General features: G+C 45.3%; 2 protein-coding genes across 8 annotated transcripts in view; both read left to right on the forward strand.

Annotated features, from left to right (window-relative positions):
• FNDC3A (fibronectin type III domain containing 3A) overlaps positions 1-2,433 on the forward strand; it is a 178,205-nt gene extending 175,772 nt beyond the window's left edge. For all 7 annotated transcript variants that reach the window (XM_032874034.1, XM_032874032.1, XM_032874035.1 and 4 more), the window contains one exon: positions 1,861-2,433. In XM_032874034.1, the coding sequence (XP_032729925.1) occupies positions 1,861-2,175 (315 nt within the window). In that variant the 3' untranslated portion in view covers positions 2,176-2,433. The remainder of the gene's footprint in view (positions 1-1,860) is intronic.
• A 15,746-nt stretch (positions 2,434-18,179) lies between these two features.
• MLNR (motilin receptor) lies at positions 18,180-20,253 on the forward strand. Its single transcript, XM_032874069.1, has 2 exons — positions 18,180-19,041; positions 19,771-20,253. Exons 1-2 carry the CDS (start codon positions 18,180-18,182, stop codon positions 20,166-20,168), a joined length of 1,260 nt encoding a protein of 419 aa, XP_032729960.1. The 3' UTR covers positions 20,169-20,253.
• Positions 20,254-23,256: the final 3,003 nt, after the last annotated feature.

A 23,256-nucleotide genomic window follows, 5' to 3' on the forward strand; every position in this document is an offset into this window, starting at 1 on the left:
AGCGTCATATCCTTGTGCTTTCATACAGCCGGAGCCCCTATTGTACCCAACTTCCTCAGTCGCTCATTCAGCTTTATGATCAGGATTCCTTAGACACTGTTGTAAATACCACACACCTAAAGTGGCCCCTGTGAAGTAAGACCTAAATTTCTAACCAGTATTATGAACATATTCTTCCCCTCTGTCAGATCTCTTCACCTATCATCCTCCTACCATTTGTTGAGGTTACCATGCCCATTTGGAGGTAAAGTGAAGAAAACTTTAAAGACAAATATCACCTACTACATCCGTATGACAAATACATTTTTTTAAATTTTTCTATTTTGGGTTCATTGTATGTGTACTCTTTCACACTGCTTTCCAATACAGCCTTCTGATTTACTGACATCACTGCTTTTACCATGTTCCAGATGTGGACATTACTACATTCCCACTCCCCGGATTGCATCCTCAGAACAAATGCATATTTACCATTTTCTGTTTCACTATAAGTTTTACTTCCTTCAGTAAAAGCTTCTTTATATATTCTCACCACCCACTGACACACATTTTGACATATACATAGTCAATAATTCACTAATTTAGTGGCTTAAGTACCAATTGTATGCTGGATTCTGAAGACAAAAAATGAGACAAAACTCTTAACCTTGCTCCTTCAGGAGCAAACCAGTATATAAAAATTCAGATGTACAACACAGTTGTACAGGTAAAAGCAGGTAAAAATTGCTTGAAAGAAGACTAGCCCAGGTTTGAGTTTTCTCACTTATAGCCCACCAACTAGCTGGAAGAACTCAACTGAGCAGTCACTATGAGCCTTCATTTTCTTTTTTATAGAATTGGGGTGGAGGGATGCTCATTAACAGAAATTATGGCTTCCATATACTGAACAGTTGCCATGTGCTAGGGACTGTGTTAAGTCCTTCAACAAGTATTTATTTATTTCAGTCTCATAATTACCATACAACATAACTATTATTTTCATTGTACTAAGGTAATTGGTCTAAGATAAATGAAGTTTGAACTGGCAGAGTAGTGCTTGGACCCAGGAGTGACCAGTCCCAATACATACCCTCTTAATTGCTAGCACTCTCTTGAAAATTCAAGGAATTCCATTCTTGTTATTTCCTTTCTAAGGGATGGGCAGAGGACTTGGGTTTAAAATCCAGTTCTGTGATTGTAGGTAATTTCTTTAAAGTTTATAAAATAATTTGCCATAGACAGCTGTGGAAAGCTCCCCTTATTAATTCATTCATTGTTTCAGCAGATGTTTGAAATTGTACAGAAGCCAGTTTTACATAGATTTGTATATAATGTGGAAACATAATTAGATGTAGTTTCTCTTTTCACGGAATGATTTCACAGAAGTTTGACTTCTTACATTTGAGAAAACCAAGGAAATGCCTGTGGGCTGATTTTGCTTGCTCTGTGACCATATATCTCACATCCTCACTTTTCCAATTTCTCCTGTCCTTATACAGCAGATAAGCTCTTTAATGTAAAGATAGGTATTTTTAAAATGTCATTTAAAAGATAAAAGCAGGGGCACCGGGGTGGCTCACTGGGTTAAGCCTCTGCCTTTGGCTCGGGTCACAATCTCAGGGTCCTGGGATCAAGCCCTGAATCAGGCTCTCTGCTCAGCAGGGAGCCTGCTTCCCCATCTCTATCTCTGCCTGCTCCTCTGCCTACTTGTGATCTCTCGCCCTCTGTCAGATAAATAAATAAAATCTTTTTAAAAAATAATAATAAAAGCAGTGGCACTCACTAGCTTCCATGTCAAAAATAATTCTAAAACTAGTCAGTTGTAAAATATTTTCTGCCTGTCCTTCATACGTAATTCTTTTTCCACTCTCTTATTAATAGATTTACAAAGGTCCTGACTCTTCATTCCGGTATTCAAGTCTTCAGCTGAACTGTGAATATCGTTTCCGTGTGTGTGCCATTCGTCAGTGCCAAGACCCTGTGGGGCATCAGGACCTAGTAGGTCCCTATAGCACAACAGTGCTCTTCATCTCTCAGAGGACTGACCCACCAGCCAGCACCAACAGAGACACTGTGGAAAGCACAAGGACCCGGCGCTCACTAAGTGACGAGCAGTGTGCTGCCGTCATCCTTGTGCTGTTTGCTTTCTTTTCCATTTTGATTGCCTTTATCATTCAGTACTTTGTAATCAAGTGAAAATATAACTTTATTTTTAATACTGTATTACATTTTATTTTGTCATGTACTAAAATTATTTCTGTATTGCTTTTACAAAAACAGTGGCATTTAGCACTGGCATTGAGACTATAATACATCATTTTTGCCATTTTCAATGCTTATATCATTAGGTAGAGGCTGGCACCTTATTAGAATGCAAGCCACAGAAATAGAAATTTTTGTTTTTTTGTTTGGTTGGGACTTTTTTCTTTCCTTTTTTTCCCTTTTTTTTTTTCTTTTTTTTTTCCTTTTTTTTTTTTTAATATGCCTTCTTGTAAAACAAACTTTCAAAGAGGCAACGATATGTAATTGATATTTTGACCAGTCAGCATGAGTGTAACAGTGACAACCTGATCTGTTCTAAAGATATTACCTAGTGAAAAAATCAGAATGATTAAAATTTACACTAACATGCTATTAAAAAAATGTTAAAGTCTGATGCTGTGAAAGCAATCTAGTGCTATATTTCTACCTCCTCATTTGTCTTAATTATTTGGTAAGTGGGATTATGATGAATAACTGGAGGGGCTTAGCAGATAAAAACTGGATGAAAGAATATGCATGAAAAAAAACTTGTTTGATAAATGTGGAGTTCTTCATTACAAGTATATATTCATGAATTCACAGATAAATCACTTAAAGAAAGCACAGACAGTTTACTTGGCCTAAAAATATTTTAATGTTTACTCAAAAAGCACTTCTTCAGGTCTTGAGAAAAGAACAGAGGGATTATACTTTTTAAAAGTAGTCGTATTAAACTCTGAATTTCTAACCTATTTAATTTGGTTTTTGTGAGCCTCTGAACTATATGTATGTGTATAAGGACATGCACATATGTATATGGCATATATATAAACTATACCTACCAAGTGTAGAAATATATATACACACACAGACACACTCACTCCATCTATCTGGAATAGACTGATTTTGAAGAACTCCCATAAGTTTTGCTGCTTCTCCCATAACTACTGCCATTACCATCAGAATTCATAATCAAACCTAACCTTTTTGTTTGGGACACCAAATCTGAAGACAAAATTAATTTGCACCAGTAAACTTCAAGCTGCTTTCTTTCTTGGAAAACTAATGTTTAATGTAATGTCTGTCTGGATACTGTTCCAAATTGTTGATTGCATGTGGTTAATGTTGCATTAGAGCACTTTGCAATTGCATAATTCATTAATGTTTTGTGAGCTTGCATTTGTGAGTTATTGGATGATCAGATTGAATTTTGTCAAGTATCACATTGTACATCTTGCATAGATGTCGATGACTGCCAGTAATAATACAGTTTGTAATGAAACTATCTAAAATTCTTGTTTTATCACATCTGTTATCTGTAAAACACTTGTAACTAGCCTTTTTAATTTATTATTTGAATTTTAGGATAGTGAATCACTAATTTTTAGTTGCTGAAGTTAGCATTTTAGTGATTACTAAGCACTTCTGTCAGTCTTTGAAAAAAGGACATATGTTTTGTGCTTTGAAGATCTCTGAAGAATTTCTCTTGTATTAGAATGGGCATGTATTGTAATTGTTTTATGTCAAATGATCTGTGCTGTAGAAAAAACATTAACCCTTGTTCAAAAAAGAAACGGATAAACTTGGCCTTTCCGAGTGGTAAGAATGATCTGTCACTATAATATACTGTATGTTTACATTTTATTTAAATTTAATCTCTTATGTATAGGCTAACTTTCCCCCAAAACAACAGTGATTGCGATTATTTTCTAGAAACTTCTTAAAAGTGCCACATTTGGCAGTACAAATGAGTTTGAGTGTAATAGCCCAGAGATTTCTATATAGTTGAATGTCTAAAATGGTAAAATATTGCCACTGTGGGAGTTACAGTGGCCTATGTTTTTCATAGTAACTCAAATGAACTCCTATTTTTGATAGTAAATGTCATTTAATAGTGTACTTGCCATTTGAGCCTCACTGCAAAATCAATGCAGAGGAGAAAACAATTTTTAATGTAATCTTGATTTTACCTCATATACTGTACATTCCAAAAACTCTAAACTTTTTAAAGATTATAGATACACTACCAAACATATCACCTTAAAATTGTATAAGGCTGAACTTCATACAAATGAAAAAAATATAATCTCATAAAAATACATAACTATGTAGCAAAAGTATCTTTAAAATCCATGGAAAATAAAAGTTGTATCATTCTTTTTTGAGATATGTTTATTGTATTCCTATACACTCATTATTTGCTGCCTCTTAGAGAATGAAATGTTAAGGTCTCCCTTCTTGCGGTGGGCTTACAACAGGTTTTTTTTAGCAGTATTCAAATCTTCAGTGTGAGAGGACCCATTTTCAAGAAGATAATATCCAGTAGATTAAAGAATGAAGTAAGTTTTATCCTAGTGACTTGATTTTATGCAGTTCTCTAGATATCTTGCTGCTTTCACATATATGAAGAATAAAGATGGCTCTGAGGCGAAGTTTTCATTGGAAAGGAAATCTGACCTCCGTACCTGTATTCATCTGTTTCCCAGTATCTTCCTTCTCCTTCAGGGACCTAGAACCTTCCTGCTATCTGACCCCAGGTCAGCCCTCCACCAGGAGGTTTAACTTTTCCACCTACAGTACCATGCCAGAAAGTTCAACCTATGCCTGAAAATTCTCACATGTGTCAGAAAATTCAATGTCCCCTCTCACCCCTTGCTAAAATTTCCATCCATAGATCTCAAATGGGGATATGTTGCCTTTTTTTTTTTTTTAAGATTTTATTTATTTATTTGACAGAGATCACAAGTAGGCAGAGAGAGAGGAGGAAGCAGGCTCCCTGCCAGCCAGAAAGGCTGATGTGGAGCTCCATCCCAGGACCCTGGGATCATGACAGCTGAAGGCAGAGGCTTTAACCCACTGAGCCACCCAGGCGCCCCTTTTAAGATTTATTTATTTGAGGGGCGCCTGGGTCGCTCAGTGGGTTAAAGCCTCTGCCTTCGGCTCAGGTCATCAGGCTCTCTGCTCAGCAGGGAGCCTGCTTCCCCTCCTCTCTCTGCCTGCCTCTCTGCCTACTTGTGATCTCTGTCAAATAAATAAATAAAATCTTAAAAAAAAAAAAAGATTTATTTATTTGAGAGAAAGACTATGAGAGTGGGGAGGGTCAGAGGGAGAAGCAAACTCCCTGATGAGCAGGGAGCCGGATGTGGGGCTGGATCCTGGGACTCCAGGATCTTGACCTGAGCTGAAGGCAGTCGCTTAACCAACTGAACCACCCAGGCTCCCTTTTTTAAAGTTGGTTTTTTTTTTTAAGATTTTATTTATTTATTTGACAGAGAAATCACAAGTAGGCAGAGAGAGGGGGGGAAGCAGGCTCCCTGCCGATCAGAGAGCCCGATGCGGGGCTCGATTCCAGGACCCAAGCCGAAGGCAGAGGCTCAACCCACTGAGCCAACAGGTGCCCCTTTTTTAAAGTTTTTATTTAAATTCCAGTTAATGTACAGTGTAATACTAGTTTTAGGTGTACAACATAGTGACTCAACACTTCAGTACATCACCTGCTGCTCATCATAAGTGCACTCTTTCATCCCCATCACCTATTTAACCCATCCTCCCACCCACCACCCCTCTGGTAACCATCAGTTCTCTAAGGTTGAGAGTCTCTTTCTTGGTTTGCTTCTCTCTTCCCCCCTTCCACCCTTTGCTTGTTTTTCTTAAATTCCAAATAGGATTGAAATCATATGGTGTTTTGTCTTTTTCTGACTGATTCTGCTCAGCATAATAATCTCTGGTTCTATCCATGTTGTTGCTAATGGCAAGATTTCATTCTTTTTATGGCTGAGTAATAGTCCATCATATATATTTATATTTGTTTTTCTTTTGTATTCTTTAGGTTAATACCTAGCAGTTGGATTGCTGAAGTATAGGGTAGTTCTATTTTTAACATTGTAAGGAAACACCATACTATTTTCCGGAATGGTTGCACCAGTTTGCATTCCCACCAACAGTGCAAAAGGGTTCCTTTTTCTCCACTTCCTCACCAACACGTTTTGTTGCTTGTGTTGTTGATTTTAGCCATTCTGACAGGTGTGTAGTGGTATCTCAGTGTAGCTTTGGTTTGCATTTCCCTGGTGATCAGTGATATTGAGCATCTTCTCATGTTTCTGTTAGCCATCTCTATGCTATATGCTGCCTTTGGAAAAATGTCTATTCATGTCTTCTGCCCATTTTTTAATTGGATTATTAACTTTTGGGGTGTTGTGTTTTTTAAGTTCTTGTGTATATTAAGTGCTAACTCTATCAGGTCATTTGCCAGTAGCTTATCCCACTCGGTAAGTTGCCTTTAGTTTTGTTGTTTCCTTTGCTGTGCAGAAACTTTTTATTTTTATGTAGTCCCAGTGTTTATTTTTGCTTTTGTTTCCCTTGCCTCAGGAGACCTATCTAGAAAGAAGTTGCTATGGCCAGTGTCAGAGAAGTTATTGCCTGTGTTCTTTTCTAGGATTTTTATGGTTTCAGGTCTCACATTTAAGTCTTTAATCCATTTTGAATTTATTTTTGTGTATGCTGTAAGAAAGTGGTCTAGTTTCATTCTTTTGCATGTTGCTCTCCCATTTCCCCCGTACCATGGATACCTTGCTTTTTAAAAATCCACGTACATTCCTAAGTGTCACAACTGCCAGTAGCACAATAAGGCTTAAAATGTTTGGCTGGGGAAAAGGAGATACTTTGAATATAGGGGCATTACTTCACAGAAGCAAGGAAGTATGAATCCAGACTCGAGAAGAATAGAATACTGATTCACAGTGTTGCATGTCACTGTTTTCTTCTGTAGTTTGGAAAACAAATTTTGTATGTCCTGTTTGAAATCCATGGATTGCGTGATGGTCCTCACCATCATGAACATTCTGAAAGGATCCCATGTGGGTGCTGGCTTAATCAGGCAGATAGATGACAAAAGAAAATGATTCTCCAAAACCTAAAACCAGTCATGACACTGCAACCTAGCCATCTACCATCAGTATAGGTGATGATAATGCCTCAAATTTTTAAAGAACTTTTTAAATATTCTATTTTCATATATGCTTTTGAAGATAGTATATATACCCTCAAGAGTATCCCTTTAATTATTCATTATTCTCTCCCTGACACCCATAAAAGGGAGAAAATAACAAAAAAGAAAGTTGACAGAACTAAGATTTTAATAGTTATGGTCATCAAATCTTCCATGAACAGACTGGAACATTCAAATGTTTAGATGCTATAAGGACTGTCTTTCATCTTATATAATAAAAAGGATACCTGCTATGGGAAATTTGCCAAGGAAAAGGTCTTTGGAACCAAGAGATTTTGAAGCCACGTGACTTACTCAAATCATAATGGTTTGCATCTCTTCAAACAATGTGTGCTAGGCAGGGTGTTCAGTGCTTTACCTTAGTTATATAATCCTCTTAATTGCTGCATTGGACATCAGCTGAAGCATGGAGGAGTTAAGCACCTGCCAAAAGTCACATGGCTAACAAATGATGGAGCTGAGATTTGAATCCAGGTGACTGGTCTAGTGCCCCCACACTTGACCACTGTCCTCTGCTGTCTCTTCCACAAATCATAAATTCAATAAGGAAATCAAATTAATAATACTGCATTTATAATAGTATTTATTGAGTACTTTCTGCATGCCAAACATTGTATTAAACACTTCCCCCTATCCAAAACAATCCACAGCCTTCTAAGGATTGAACAGAAATCAGACAAGGATGATCTGATACAAGGATCAAAAAAATGAGCAGCTCTAATTTCTTTACAGTTTCATCCTTTGATACTTTGACTCCCATTTGGAGCTTACAATCAGCCCCAGAAATAATCATCTTTTAAATACTCATCCATCCAAGGATGAAAGTACCTTTACTGCCCCTACCACCCACGAGACAAGTTAACATGTTCAAAAAGGGAATATGTGTGGATGAAACTGGGAAACATTATGCTAAATGAAAGAAACCAGACACAAAACATCACATGTTATATGGTTCTATTCATACAAATTACCTAGAATAGGTAAATCCACAAAAACTAAGGATTAGTGGCTGCCAGGGGCTGGAGGGAGGAGGAAATGGAGATAATTGCTTAATGGGGATGGGGTTTTATCCTGGAGATGTTTTGGAACTCTACAGAGGTTGTGGTTGCACAACATTGTGAACATACTAAATGCCATTGCACTGTTCTCTTTAAAATGGTTAATTTTATGTTATGTAAATTTCACCTCAATTTTTTGAAAAGGGACTGTAAGATGAACCTAAAGACTAGTATACAGACAGCACAGGACTAGAGAACCCTGAACATCATCAAATCAGTAAAATAAACCAACCTAATCATAAAGTCCATTTTGCTAAGGACACAGGCCAACTTCTCACTTTCTGATTTTCAGACTTCCCAGACTTCCTTGGATGTCCCTATTCCTTTCAGTGAGTGTGTTGAATTCTTTATGAATGTCCATGATAGTTATCAAATGATTTGGCCTGCCCAGGCCGAAGTTATCAGCTCTGACACTCGTCATATTTCTAGGATGATTCAGTGGTCTTAGAGAAAAGAATACGTTTTGCAGTTAAACAGTTCACCAATGATAACTGCTGTGCATTAAGAATGTCCATATATAGTAGTATAAGACCTTGTTTCTCACAGCCTGTGTTCTGAAAAGTAACTTAGAAAATCACGTTTGAGAAAAATTCATGTATTCGATGCTCCAGTAATACTTACAATTAATTTATTTCTCTAACTTTGATTCAGATCCACCTAAACCAGCATGAAATCTAGTGTCCAGTCATGCTGAGGGACACTTGGTATCCAGTCCCTGTGACTCTGGTTCAGAATGACCCCCAAAGGGTGAAGAGGGTAAAAGTGCAAAGAGCCCTGGGAGTACACACATTTCCAGCCAGGGTGTACACAGTTTATGACAATATAATTAAGAATTTTTTTTAAAGATTTTATTTATTTATTTGACAGAGATCACAAGTAGGCAGAGAGGCAGACAGAGCGAGAGGAGGAAGCAGGCTCCCTGCTGAGCAGAGAGCCCGATGTGGGGCTCGATCCCAGGACCCTGGGATCATGACCTGAGCCGAAGGCAGAGGCTTTAACCCACTGAGCCACCCAGGCGCCCCTATAATTAAGAATTTTTTTAAAGAGACACCAAACTTTACTGTAAACCCACTGTAAATAAAAGTATGGCACCGCCATTCATTTAGAAAAATAAAAATAGAAAAACTGAAAAAGAGCAATGAGAGGAGACTAGCTCCACTAAATTATAATGCCTCAAAAACTTAACGATATTAGCACTGAAAAAAACTAAAGGAACAAAACAGGAAGTCCATAGCCTCAAGAACATGCAGGAAGTTAGTATTTGATAAAGCAGGCAGCTCAAGTCAGTGGAGTAAAAATGAGCAGTTCAATAGATGATATTGGGACAACTGGATAGCCACCCAAAAAATGAAAAGTTGGATCCATATCACCCACACTTTACACCAGAATGAATTCCAAATGAATCAAACATTTAAATACAAACAATGAAACTAAATAAAAGATGTGAAAGAACTCCTTTATAATCCTGGCATGGGAGTGGCCTATCAAATCAGAACCTCAAAATACAGAACCCACAAGAGGAAAGATTTCAATGCCATATAAATAAAAGCTTATGCATAGCAGGTTTTTTTTTAAAGTCCAAGGAAATAGCAAACCTGGGAAAAAATAGTTGCAATTCATATTCCAGAAAAGGGCTCATCTATTTAATGTCTCTAATATAGGAAAACATAAATTCTTAAATACATGAAGATGAAATAAACAATAACCCAATGTAAAAACAGGCAAAGGATTCAAGCAGTTCACAGAAAGGAAATACAAAGAACTCAAACATACGACAAAATGCTCATTCTTACTCATAATAAGAGAAACTCAAAACAGAAAAACCATTTGTCACTATCATTGGCAAAACTGCAAAATTTTGGTTACACATTATGTCAGAAACACGGCAGAAAAACAAGACATTGCTAGTGGAATTTAAGTTGTACAATTCCAATGAAGGGATATAACACATTGCACACACTCTCCGATCAGGCAGGTCCACTGACAAATATTTAACCTACACATTTAATCACCCACTTGTGACACACTATTCATTGCAGACCCGTTTGTAACAGCAAAAGACTGGGGTAATACCGAAATAAGCAACAATGAGAAAATGATTAAAGAAACTGTATACTCGGTGTAACGGAATGCTGTGCACCTATAGCCAAAAGAATACAGTAGCCTATTTACTGACCTGGAAAGAACACCAAGACATATTACGAAGTTAAAAAGCAAAGTGCTGGGGCGCCTGGGTGGCTCAGTGGGTTAAAGCCTCTGCCTTTGGCTCAGGTCATGATCTCAGGGTCCTGGGGTCGACCCTAGCATCGGGCTCTCTGCTCGGCGGGGAGCCTGCTTCCTCCTCTCTCTCTGCCTGCTTGTGATCTCCGTCTGTCAAACAAATAAATAAAATATTTAAAAAGGAAAAAAAAAAGCAAAGTGCAGAATAATGCCAGCACTCCAGTCAGGTGTCCCACTCTTCGAGTCTCCTCGGTCCAGGCACCAGACAGGTGAGTGAATGAGACATCATGTGATGCCAGCCCCTAGCCGTCAAGTCACTCCCAGCTTTTGGATCTTCACAGCTCAGGTCCCAGATAACAGGAAGCAAAGACAAGCCATCCCTGAATTCCTAGCCCACAGAATTAGCACAATAAAATGGTTGTCTTAAGCTGCCAAGTGGTCAGAAATTTTGCTCTCCGGCACCAGTTACTAGAACACATGGTTTGAATTCCAAAATACAAGGTCCTTGGCCAAATACTGGTTCTCCTCCTCCAGGGCACTTCCCACCTACCTGAGGCTGGAAGAGCCCAGGTGACTTCTGGGCCAATGAAATGTAAGTAGAAAAAACATTCATTAGGATTCAGCCAGGAAAACAGATTCCACACCAGACACTTAATAAGGATCATTTTCACACTGGACCTTGGTGTCACAAGAGTTAGAGGTGCAACAAGTGTTAGACAGCTGTAAAAGCAAACAGATGATACACAGGTAATAAATATCTGGAAAAAAGCTGCCACTCTTTGGGCTGGAAGCAAAAGGAAGATGCTGAAGGTATCAGAACCCAGGAGGTTAGAGGAGCCCCGGGGAACTGGGAACCAGACCTCTGAGGAGGAGCGGCTGCCTGCCTGAGGCTGGCGGGGCTTCTATTTGTGACTAAAGGAGCTGGAGACCGAAGCTAGTGCTGCTGGGAGGAGACAAGGATGACACTGAAAGGAGGAATGGGATGACATTGAAAGGAACACCAACAGGAAGGAGCAAGTGCCTCCTTCACTCCCCTGCCCTCCAGCACCCCTGCTGACAAGCCCAACAGGGATTGGGTGGGCCAAGAAGATGAATATTTGCAGAATCCCTGTGGGGTGGCTTTGGAGCCCAGGGACTTGCACTTTCAGGCAGAAGCGTTTGATTTTCTCTCTTCCCCTGCCTTAGAGATGAAGGGGGCTTTAATGGAGATGTCCTATGACCAAAGCAACCTAGAACGGTGAGCCACCAAATGGATAACACCCCTAGACTGTCCCCCACACTCGAGGCAGGCTCTAGGGAACGAGAAACAAATGGGTGAGGTGTTAGGGCACTGGTCCTTGGAGGCTGTTGACTCGGGCAGCAGACCCTGCCCTGCGCTGACCGCGCACTCCGCCTGCACACCTGGCCAGTTCGCCATGGCCCACCCCCAGCTGCCCGCACAGGCGCCAAGAGGCTGTAACGGGGGCAGCTCTCCAGGGAGGTGGAGGTGACGGGCAGGAGTCTGCGCACTGATGCCCCGGTATGTCAGGGGTATCAGGGAGCTAATGAGAGCTCTGAGGGCATCGAGACTACATTCACATCACACCAAGGGTCTTGGGAAACTTGGCCTAGAAACGGTAACACGTCGAGCACTCCTGAAAGGCACGTGGGTTGGGCTTTCGACAGAAAGCAATGGAAGGAGTGCTAAGGGCAGGGCACAGGTATGGGGGACAGAAGGCATAATAAGAATTGACCGAAGGAAGAAGTAGATAGGGGGCTCTTTGGCCCCAAGGACAACATCTTTTTTATGTTATTATCGTGATTAAGAAGAACTAACAGTTACAGAGGGCTGACTGTGTGCCAGGCACCGAGCTGAGGACTTCACTTTTACTCTCCATAAGAACCCGGTGAGGGGGGCCCTATATACAGATGAGGAGCCGGGGGCTCTGAGACATCAAGACACCTGCCCAAGTCCACGTACTAAGTGGTGACTCTGCCTCCACACTCTTCAACACTCTGTGCAGGGTTCCCCAAGGAAAGTGCCCACTCTGACCCCCACACAAAAGACAGAGGCATTCCCCAAAGACAGACGTCCTTCTACCTCCATCCCGCTCCCCAGAAACAGAGTAAGAACCTTCATATTCCTAATTCCTAAGACAAAGTTATAGCCCTCTTTAGAAGTGGAAACAGCCAACAATAATAACTCTGTCCCCCAGAAGATGACTATAAGGATGACGGTGCCCAGAAGTTTTCCCTTGTTACTTTAGACACATCTTCCTCACTGTGTGGACATGGCCATCGTGCAGCATTCTGACTGGACAGACGGTGTGCTGAAAAACCTGGAAGAAGGGAAGGCAGGAGGAACAGAGTCATCTCAGGAAGCACTCGCAGGTCTTCCCAGATGTTGCAATTCAGATTGGCTGCATCATAAACAATGTTCATAGTTTTCCCTCTTTGTTTTCATCTTCATGAACATGCTGAGATTTTTGCTATCACAGGAGCCTGGAGAAGCGTGGCTTATATCTCACGATCTCCTGAGCTTCGAGGGTGGTATGACACTTCAAGCGGCAGGGCTTAGCCCTCTAAGTCTGGATGCGGCGTCACCACGTCAGCCAAGTGGGCTCCTGTGGCTGATGGTACAGAAGATGCCACCGACCGCAGCGTGGCAGAGAGCACAGCAAGGGGAGCCCAACTGGGCCCAGGGTGAGCGGCCACGGCTCGGGAGCTGGATAGTCATTCTTGACCGGGGACTATCAGCTGGGGCTGGGAAAGGGGTCCTGGAATCTCTAGGAGGGTTTTTCCCAAGTCCTACACCCGCTTTCTGACCACGCTTCACAGGGACTTGCTCCCTCTCCACCGGCACCCTGGATAATCATCGCACGGGGGGGAGCCTGTCTCTCTTAGGAGAAACTAGGACCACGAGAAAATTGCTACAGCAACAATCACAGCATATCAGGAGTCTCACCTGAATGTCCCCTGCCATGTCCCTGCCGTGTACAGAGAAACCTGGGAGAGCCTGAGGCCCGTGGTCAAGGTGGCGGTCAGGTTCTGGAGGAGAGGTTCAGCCAGACCCGGCCCTTAGCCTTTTCTGCTGGGGGTTCCTACCCCTTCCAGGCAGAGCTCTGCCATCTCCGTACTTTGTTAAATAAAGGGGCCTACAGGAGCCAGCAGGTCTTTAAGTGAAGAAGAGGCTGGGTGTGCAGCCCAAGCAGCCACCGTGTGAGGGATGAAGGCTGCGGCGTGCCCGCTGAGTGGGTGTCTGTCCAAACACAGATGCCCCTGCTCAGCCTGGAGGGCCACCACCTTCAGGGAATGTGGGCCCAGAGCTGCCAGATCTTACCATGTTGCAAGACAAGCTGAAAAGCTGGAACGTCTCATGCAACTTCCCAGCTAAATGATGTTGGCTCAAAATGCTACAAGATGTGGGTCAGCTGCTGTGTGCCTTCCGCTTTCAACGTCTGCCTCCCATCCTACTCTTCTGTGCAGAACCGAGAATTAAACCCATGAAGTTTTTACAAATGTCAACAGGTAAATTGCAAGTTATGGATGTAACCTACTGCTCCTCAAAACTTTCTGTGTCCTTCCATTTGTCCAGCTCGCATCTGGAATATGAGCTAAAAGACGTGATCCGGGGCTCCTGGGTGGCTCAGTGGGTTAAAGCCTCTGCCTTCGGCTCAGGTCATGATCACAGGGTCCTGGGATCGAGCCCCACATCGGGCTCTCTGCTCAGCAGGGAGCCTGCTTCCTCCTCTCTCTGACTGCCTCTCTGCCTACTTGTGATCTCTGTCTGTCAAATAAATGAATAAAATCTTTAAAAATAAAAAAATAAAAAAAAAACATAAAAGACGTGTTCCTAGCCAAATCCAGAACATGCCACCCACCCCTAAGGTTGCTAGTGCCATGGTCTATACAGCCGGAGGCCACATGGCACAGTGGTCATGGCCGCCTGAGAAGCAGCCAGGAATTCCACTTCGGGAGATCAAGTCTCTGTGCCTGGTTTTCCCCATCTGTAAAATGGACATCCTGCGGGGTGCCTGGCTGGCTGGCTCAGTTGGTGGAGCATGAGACTCTCGATCTCAGGGTTGTAAGTACACTATGTGGGGTGTAGAGATTACTTAAAAATAAAATCTTGGAAAAATAAAGTGGGTGTCCTAAAATGACCCACCTCATAATGATGTTATTGAGGATTAAATGAGTTAAAATATGCGAATACTTGGAACAGCACCCTGCCCACTGCCAGCGTTAGCTTTATTTTTAGTCAGGACATCCCAGCCTGCCAAAAAGCCAAACTGTGAGGCCTCCAGCCAGGGGCCAAGATCTGATCAATGATACCAATCTCTTGCTTCCAGGGACATAGAGCCATAGTGCGGCCAGACCTGGCCTCACTCTCACCCCACACAAGTACCAGGGGCAGACACACTCACAAGGGAGAGGGAAAAGGTGCCCACACGCCTGAGGACGTCCTCGTCCTCCTGTCAGATGTATGAAGTCAGTATGCTGGTGGATAACCTTAGAGATAGAAAGTAGAAAGCAGATTTAGTCGTTCTCCAGATGGCTCGTCTCATTTCTTCCTAAAACACAGAACACCAAACCATTTTAATGATAAGGATTTAGATCTTCCCCACGGACCAAGTCCTGCTTGAGCTGCAGCCTCGAAGCATAGAAAAAACCTGCTGCAAACCCACTTCTCCATATCGGTGTCCTATCTGGAACTAGAACATCAACAAACACTGAACGCCCACTCTAATCAAAGTACTATTCTCAATCACTGGGAATTGTAAAGAAGATAATGGTACCTGGTTCTGCAGAAGCTTATTAATGCCCTGAGTTAACAAGTATTTATTAAATTCTCACTTTGTACCAGGTACCGATCCAGACTCTAGGGGAAGAGCACAGAACACAACAGAGCACAGCCCTGCCTTCTGAACCATAGGATGTTGGGAGGGGAGGGGGCAAGGCAGATAACAAACAAAGAGTTAAGTACATTAAATAATAGGGCAGGTGGTGATAATTAGTGTAGAGAGACAAAGAAGGGGAGTGTCTGAATGGAGGGTAAGTATACAGAATAGTGGGAGACTGCATGGGTCACACTCGTGAGACTGCCCGGCGCCGGCCGCCCTGGGGGCTGGGGAAAGGAGCAAGGAGGCTTCAGCAGAGGTTGGGTTGATCAGGCTCTGGGGCAGAATGGAGAAAAGGGAAGAACCTCAGGGACTGCATGCGGGAGAGCTAAGGGAAGATGTCAGGTACACCAGGGAGCATCCCTTGAGTCAAAAAAATGGACCACAAATTCACTACCATGGCCCTCTCTTCTGGCATTAGCAGAGCACCTGGTGGCTGGCAAGAAGGGGGCACTGAACTGGAATGTGGCAAATGTCAGCCCTGGGCACCCCAAAAACCCACACAAAGTAGGGTGTCCCTGTCCCTTTTATTTCATAAGGAACTTCAAGCCCCCTGTCCACCCCCAAACACCTGAGGTCCCCTGAGAAAGGCAGGGGAGGAAGAGGCGGCTCCGGGAGAAGCATGCTCTCCAGAACCGAACACCACACACCGTCCCATTCTTCCAACTGCACCAGGCTTTTACTCAGGCTAGACAATTAATTCTCTTGCTCCCCAGTCAGTGAATGCTCGAAAGGAAAATCGGATCAACAATAGACGAAAAAATTGCATTTTTTCTTTGTTTGGGAGTGGACAGAGGGAGAGAGAACAAGTGGAGACACTGAACATCGATACTTGCGCGGGACACATGGAAATGATCCAGAAGAGGGAGAAATTCTGAAGATGCAAGAGAGGGAATTGCTAGAGTGAGGCCCTTGAGGAGGTGAAGGAAGAAGAAAGGGGCAGAGCGGACTTCAAGGTCAAATCCCACCTACTCATTCATCTGCACATGTCCCAAAATGAGAGGAGGCATGTGGGGGTGGGGTGGGAACATGGAGAATTTCTCTTCTGTTGCTTCTATTCTTTCCTAGAATCAAGGTGACCAGGTGAGAACGAGGGTAAAGGAGGAGGTTCTGGGAATTAAGGACAGAGGAGGATGTACCAAAGATTGGTCCAGAGGATGGAAAAGGGGATGGAACAGGTAAGTCTGAGGATAGCCAAGGGAAAATGGAGAGCGGCTCCAGATGTGGTGAATTTCAAGCACAATCAAGCTATTTGGGAGGGTGCCAGAAGTAGGCAGAAGATTGGACTTAACCAGGGGCGTGGTTGTGTTCTTGTCAACATGACCCTGTCTGTATGACAACAGAGAAAAGAGCACCGGAGTTGAAGGTGTTTGCCTGGGAGTGATTGGGATTGCTAATCAGGAGTTTAAACTGCGTCAGGTAGGGAAGGGAGGACTTGAGGCAGGTGAGGAACAATAATAAGGTAGGACCAGCAATTTATCTGGGGTTCCGGGGTGGGTGGAGGATTGCAGGAGTTGAGGTATTAGAGAAAGTAAGCTAGAAAGCCAGGGATGGAGGTCAAAAGGGGGTGATGGAGGCTGAGATGCAAGAGGGATCCCAGGTCCTGGTAATGAAAGGGTATGAGGGATGTCCACAGGAGCCCCCCTGCCTGGGAAGCATGAGAGGACCAGCTCATCCATAGGGAGACTGCAGCATTTCAAGACTCCTGGGTAGGGTGGGGGGAGCGGAGGGTGTACTTTATCAGGAGATAAAATCAGAAGCATGTCCCACTTTGTTCAGGGGTAAAATGAGCGAGCTCCCAAGGACATGAGGATTGAATGGAAAACAAAGGGCCAAACACACCCTAAGCACTCAGTAAGGGTCAGCTATTGTCAAAGACCGCAATGAACCAACTCAAATCAGTTTTCGTCTTTTCCCCAGAATTTTAGTTCTTCCTAGTGTTGGCAAATACTCTGCTTTTTAGTTTATAAAATATATTTTGTACATAGGAACAATACAACACATGTAAGCCCTCAAATACACACGTTAATACTTAACTCTTGTTCTTTAAAACAAGTAGTCATGGTCATGCCCACCCATTCCAGGGTTTTCAGGGATGGCTGAAATTATCGGCTCAACTCCCTCCACTCCTACCCGCAGACTTAACAGAAGAGGAGACCTGGGCTGGAAGAGGCTGGGACGGGTCTAAGATCACTCGGTTGTAGAGACAGAACTAGAACCCGGGAGTTTATCCCAGATTCCGGAGTTTAGACTCCTCTACTGTTAGTACGGAGGCAGCCTTTCCGAAGCGCCTGGACACAGCCACCAGCCGAGGTCCGCTAGAAGGTCCCCCTCTGTACTCGAGGGGCCAAAGCGCCCGCGCTCCGCTGGGGTCAGTAACCCACCTCACGGGGGATGAGCAGCCGCTTCCCTGGACGGGGCAGGACCCGTGCGCCACGGCCGCCTCCCGCGTTCCAGTTAGCGGGGAGGGAAGCTCCCCGGCACGCGACCCGCAGACTAGAGGGCGCGGGAGTGAGGCGGAAGCGGGGCGGGAATGGGCCGGGCGGTGGCCGGGGGCGGAGACTGCGCGCAGCCCGCTCCGGAGGGCCTCAAAGCGGACCCTGCAGAGTCACATCCCCGCGCGCCGCGCCGCAGAGCTCCGGCAGTGCGGACAGGGGCGCGTGAGCCGCTGCGCGCCGGACGCCCAAGGAAGCCCTCGCCGGCAGGGTCTGCACTCGGCCCCCGGTGCCAGCCGGGGGTGCGGCTGCGCGGAGGGGCGCCGAGCGAGTCCTTGCGTCCGCCCGGCGCGGCGCGTCCATGGGCGGGCCCTGGAACAGCAGCGACGGCGCGGAGGGAGTGCTGCTGCCCTGCGACGAGCACCTCTGCTCGCCCTTCCCCCTGGGGGCGCTGGTGCCGGTGACCGCCGTGTGCCTGGGTCTCTTCGCCGTCGGGGTGAGCGGCAATGTGGTGACGGTGCTGCTGATCGGGCGCAACCCGGACATGCGGACCACCACCAACCTGTACCTGGGCAGCATGGCCGTGTCCGACCTGCTCATCCTGCTCGGGCTCCCGTTCGACCTGTACCGCCTCTGGCGCTCGCGGCCCTGGGTGTTCGGGCAGCTGCTCTGCCGCCTCTCGCTCTACGTGGGCGAGGGCTGCACCTACGCCACGCTGCTGCACATGACGGCGCTCAGCGTCGAGCGCTACCTCGCCATCTGCCGCCCGCTCCGCGCCCGCGTCCTCGTCACCCGGAGCCGCGTCCGCGCGCTCATCGTGGCGCTCTGGGCCGTGGCGCTGCTCTCCGCGGGGCCCTTCTTCTTTCTGGTGGGCGTCGAGCAGGACCCAGGCGTCCGCGTGGTCCCGGACCTTAACGGCAGCGCGCCGCTCACCCCGTCGCCCCTCGGGGCCTCGCGGGCGCCACCGCCGTCCCCGCCGTCGGGGCCTGAGGCCGCGGCTGCCGCGGCGCTGTTCAGCCGCGAGTGCCGGCCCAGCCCATCTCAGCTGGGCGCACTGCGCGTCATGCTGTGGGTCACCACCGCCTACTTCTTCCTGCCCTTTCTGTGCCTCAGCGTCCTCTACGGGCTCATCGGGCGGGAGCTGTGGAGGAGTCGGGGGCCGCTGCGAGGCCGGGCCGCCTCCGGGCGCGAGAAAGGCCACCGGCAGACGGTCCGCGTCCTGCGTAAGTGGCACCACCTGTGTTCCAAACACACCTACCCGCGCGGTCCAGGCAGCGTCCCCTTCCCCTCGTCTCCCAGCGCCACTTCTAGCTACATTCCTTGTGCCATTTTGCTCCAGCCTCCAACTGTCGGTCCTGCCTGTCTCCAGAGAAAAGCGTCTCCAGTCTTCTGCTAGCTCTGGGTAACCCCAAGGCGCCCCGGAGGGTGAGATGCCTGGGTCCGCTAAGCCGCTGGATCGGTGAGCTGGGCTGATCCGGGATGGGTAAACCAACCGCCCATCTCTGTTAGATGAGAATTACTCATAGTACCCTTGAGTAGCTGGGGTAGAGCACATTAAGCTAAATTTTAAAAAACAAACAAAAACCTTAACGTTAAGTTATCCCGCAGGCAAAGCAAAACAAAAGATTGTGCAGACCTGTTGCAGAATTCTTTTCAGCGGAATACAGAGAACATGTCTCTGAAGTAGGTTTGTGGAAGGAAGCCTGCCAGAACAGCTTGTTAGAAATATCTCCTTCGGGTTTATATGTCCAGCCTTGGTAACGCGTATACGCAGTCTTAAAGCAAATATGGGTGCTGTTTGCACCCTGGAAGTTGTTCTGGGCCGGGATTTGGCTAGGTAAAAGTTTTACTTAATTTGTTTGCTGTTGTTTATTATTTTGGATGGTTCTCGGGGGCCCTTGTTTGTTTTCGGATGCTTTAGCTCATTGTGGTGCCTGTGCCTTGTTTTGCAGTGGTGGTGGTTCTGGCATTTATAGTTTGCTGGTTGCCTTTCCACGTCGGCAGAATCATTTACATAAATACAGAAGATTCTTGGATGATGAACTTCTCTCAGTACTTTAACATTGTTGCTTTGCAACTTTTCTATCTGAGTGCCTCCATCAACCCGATCCTCTACAACCTCATTTCAAAGAAGTACAGAGCAGCGGCCCGGAACCTGCTGCTGGCCAGACAGTCTAGACGGTCCAGACAGAGAAGTGTGTGCAGAAGCGGGGACACGGAGGGGGGCACAGGAGGAGACCCCACTGGCTACACAGAGACAAGCGCCAACGTGCAGACATCGTCCACCGGCATGGCCAAACAAGTCGCTTCCTCTCACAAGGCTGGGACTTCAGGGAAAATAGGTCTGTAGGGAAAGGACTGGAAGTGGGGAACTGATGCCATTAGGAAGAACTGGGAAGAGTGGTGAGGATTTTGCAATTTGATCAGCAAGTTCATCAGCATGATTTTTTTTTTTATTAAACCAATGCAGGTAACTTAACCATCTTCTGTGCATGTACCCCTTGAGGATGTTGATTTCAGCCTCGGGAAATGCCACATCACAAACTGTGCTCTGGGGAGGTTTTCTAAGCCTTCGGTCTCCTAAGACTTGGGAAACATGATTCCTCTTTTTCTGGTTAATAAGTCGTACAGAGAGATGCTGCTGTGAAAATTTACACTTCTGAGATCAGGGGTGTGTTTGTATTTTCATGTTCTGGATATACATGTACGGGTGCATATACAAGGAACCCAGGATAATTAGAGCTTTTATTCCAGAAATTATTTAAGGCAGAATTTTTTAGAAGCCAGTGAAAGGAATTCTGGGTAGAGGCCAGCTTCCAGGGGTCCCACCTCACTCCTGGCTGAGAACAAATCATAGAGTGAGGGACAGTACCATCTTTCAGAACTTCAGTGCATAAGCGTGTTGCAGCCCAGTTGTCCCTGAGTCTGCCCCCTGGGATCGCCCAGTGCCACGGCTGCATGGTGGCGGACCCCAGCACGGAAGCCTGAGGGCAGGGAGCAGCAGCAATACTTGGCTTCCCTACAAAGTGACTACTCATGACATTTATAAAGATGGTTATTATCCCTTATTTTCCTCAACTCAGTGGGATACCTGTTGTCATCATTCCTGGTTTACAGGTGATGGAATCGAGTCTTAGATGTCCTAGACAGCGACTGGTGGGCCTGAAGCTGAACGCCTGCCAGTCTTTAAGATTTTCAACCTCCTCCCACCCAGAGACGTGGTACTCCCAGCATCTGTGCAAAGATGCAGGAGTCAGCGGATGAAAGGAGTCAGGGGTGAAAGAGAATGTGTCAGACATTCCAGCCAACAGTTCTGTTACTGTTTTGTGTTTTACAGTTTATTATTTTTTTTTAAGATTTTATTTATTTATTTGACAGACAGAGATCACAAGTAGGCAGAGAGACAGGCAGATAGAGAGGAAGGGAAGCAGGCTCCCTGCCGAGCAGAGAGCCCTATGCGGGTCCGAAAGGCAGAGGCTTTAACCCACTGAGCCACCTGTAACACACTGTAAACTGTGTTTTACAGTTTAAAATACAGACCTGTTTTCACAGGGCTGCTGCCGCCTCCCTGGCTCCAAGGGGCCTTGTTCGCTCCACAGTCTGTATGAATGGCGCCCCCTGGAGGTGGGCAGGACTCAGAGTTCTCTTTTGCAAACCACAAATGTTGAAGCTATAAACAAGAGTCCACTCAACATGCTGACAAAGGTCTGTCATTTTTTTAAAATTTTTTAAATTTATTTTCAACGTAACAGTATTCTTTGTTTTTGCACCACACCCAGTGCTCCATGCAATCCGTGCCCTCTCCAATACCCACCACCTGGTTTCCCCAAACTCCCACCTCCCGCCCCTTCAAACCCCTCAGATTGTTTTTCAGAGTCCATAGTCTCTTATGGTTCACCTCCCCTTCCAATTTCCCTCAACTCCCTTCTCCTCTCTAACTCCTCTTGTCCTCCATGCTATTTGTTATGCTCCACAAATAAGTGAAACCATATGATAATTGACTCTCTCTGCTTGACTTATTTCACTCAGCATAATCTCTTCCAAGGTCTGTCATTTTATACTGACTAACCAAATACAGTGATGCCTTCAGGTCCCCGTGAAGGGTCCTAACACCCTGGTCCTCCCGGAACAGCAGAGAAGTCTTGTCTGCATTGCGTCTCTGCCAAGGGGAGGGAGAAGCAGGTAGTGGTGCCTTGGAGTGGCAGTCCCTAAACTGTACACAGCATGTATTTGGTGAGTCTTTGCAAAAAAGGACTCTGTGGTTAAATACGTCAGGAAGGCACTGCACACTGCACCCCGCCTCCTTGAGAGTCACCACAGCACTTACCACATCCGAGGCCCCAGGTTGTTTCACCCAGCATTTCCTTGACTTCTTTTGTCCCAGAACCATCTCCCCATCCTCCCGCCTCAAGAACTTTTTGAAACCTCATGGGCTGAGGAACACTGTTGCAGCCAGCAGGATTCTCACAGGGGACGTGCCAGCCTCGTGCCCCGGCCACTCCTTTGCTTGGTGGCCCTTTGTAGGGCTGTGTCAGACCTACTGCCGCACACAGTCTCTGCTCATGGGAGTTCGTCTGTGGGCCAATCCGATGAGGCCTCTTCCCTATGGAAGGTCATGGTTAAGAACCTTACTGATATCTTAAGTGTAATATACATAGAGCAGCAAAGACTGCTCCTTTGAGCTTTTTCGGTCAGACTCTAGAAGAGAGGGATTTATATCACACTTTCTTGTGACCTAAGTGTGTTTCCACGTGTGGGAGTGGGGATGATCCCCCTTCCTTCACCACAGGGTACCTGAGATGGAGGGTCTGAAGCCCATCTCTCCTGCAGATCACTGTGCGGTTGTTTTTGAAATGCTGGTCTCACCTATTCATGGACTGTGAAGTCAGTGGACTGTGTCACTTCTTTTTTTCTTTTAACAGGAAGGAGTGGGGCAAAAATAGAGAAACCAGGCCATCACGCGTGGTAAGGGGAACTGTTATGTTGTAAAACTTGTTTCAATTATATATTAATCCGTGTCTTTCCTGGTTCACAAAATAAAATGTGTTCTTACTGTGGGCCGTGGTCAAGAATATTTGAAAAATTGGTCTAAGATCTAAAATTGTTCTCCTAGCAAAAAGCATCCAAATCAATCTCCTTTTTAATGGCATTTTCTTGTTTAAAATGTGTGGTTGTGTCACCCAGAGTAACCCAGATTTAGCTCACAGGGTAATAAAATCATTTACATCAGATGGGCCTGCAGAATATCACGGTGGTGGTACTCACGGAGACATCTCTCCCTTTCCTATATGAGACATTTCCACTTCTGACAAAATGTTCAAACAAGCTATGGCACAACACCTCCTGGGAACCTCGAGGCCCCTGCACAAGCCCTCAAGGGGACATGGGAGGGTAACATGTTCAATGTTTGAACACTACCCCTCCTGATCATTTCTACT

Source organism: Lontra canadensis, unplaced genomic scaffold, assembly GCF_010015895.1.
Source record: "Lontra canadensis isolate GAN:19392208 unplaced genomic scaffold, GSC_riverotter_1.0 scaffold51, whole genome shotgun sequence".
NCBI classification, from domain to species: domain Eukaryota; kingdom Metazoa; phylum Chordata; class Mammalia; order Carnivora; family Mustelidae; genus Lontra; species Lontra canadensis.

Excerpts from the sequence above, each read along its gene's own strand:
- MLNR (XM_032874069.1), top strand. The coding sequence starts at position 18,180 with ATGGGCGGGCCCTGGAACAGCAGCGACGGCGCGGAGGGAGTGCTGCTG. Across the intron at positions 19,042-19,770 it reads GCAGACGGTCCGCGTCCTGC|TGGTGGTGGTTCTGGCATTT; the intron begins GTAAGTGGCACC and ends CTTGTTTTGCAG.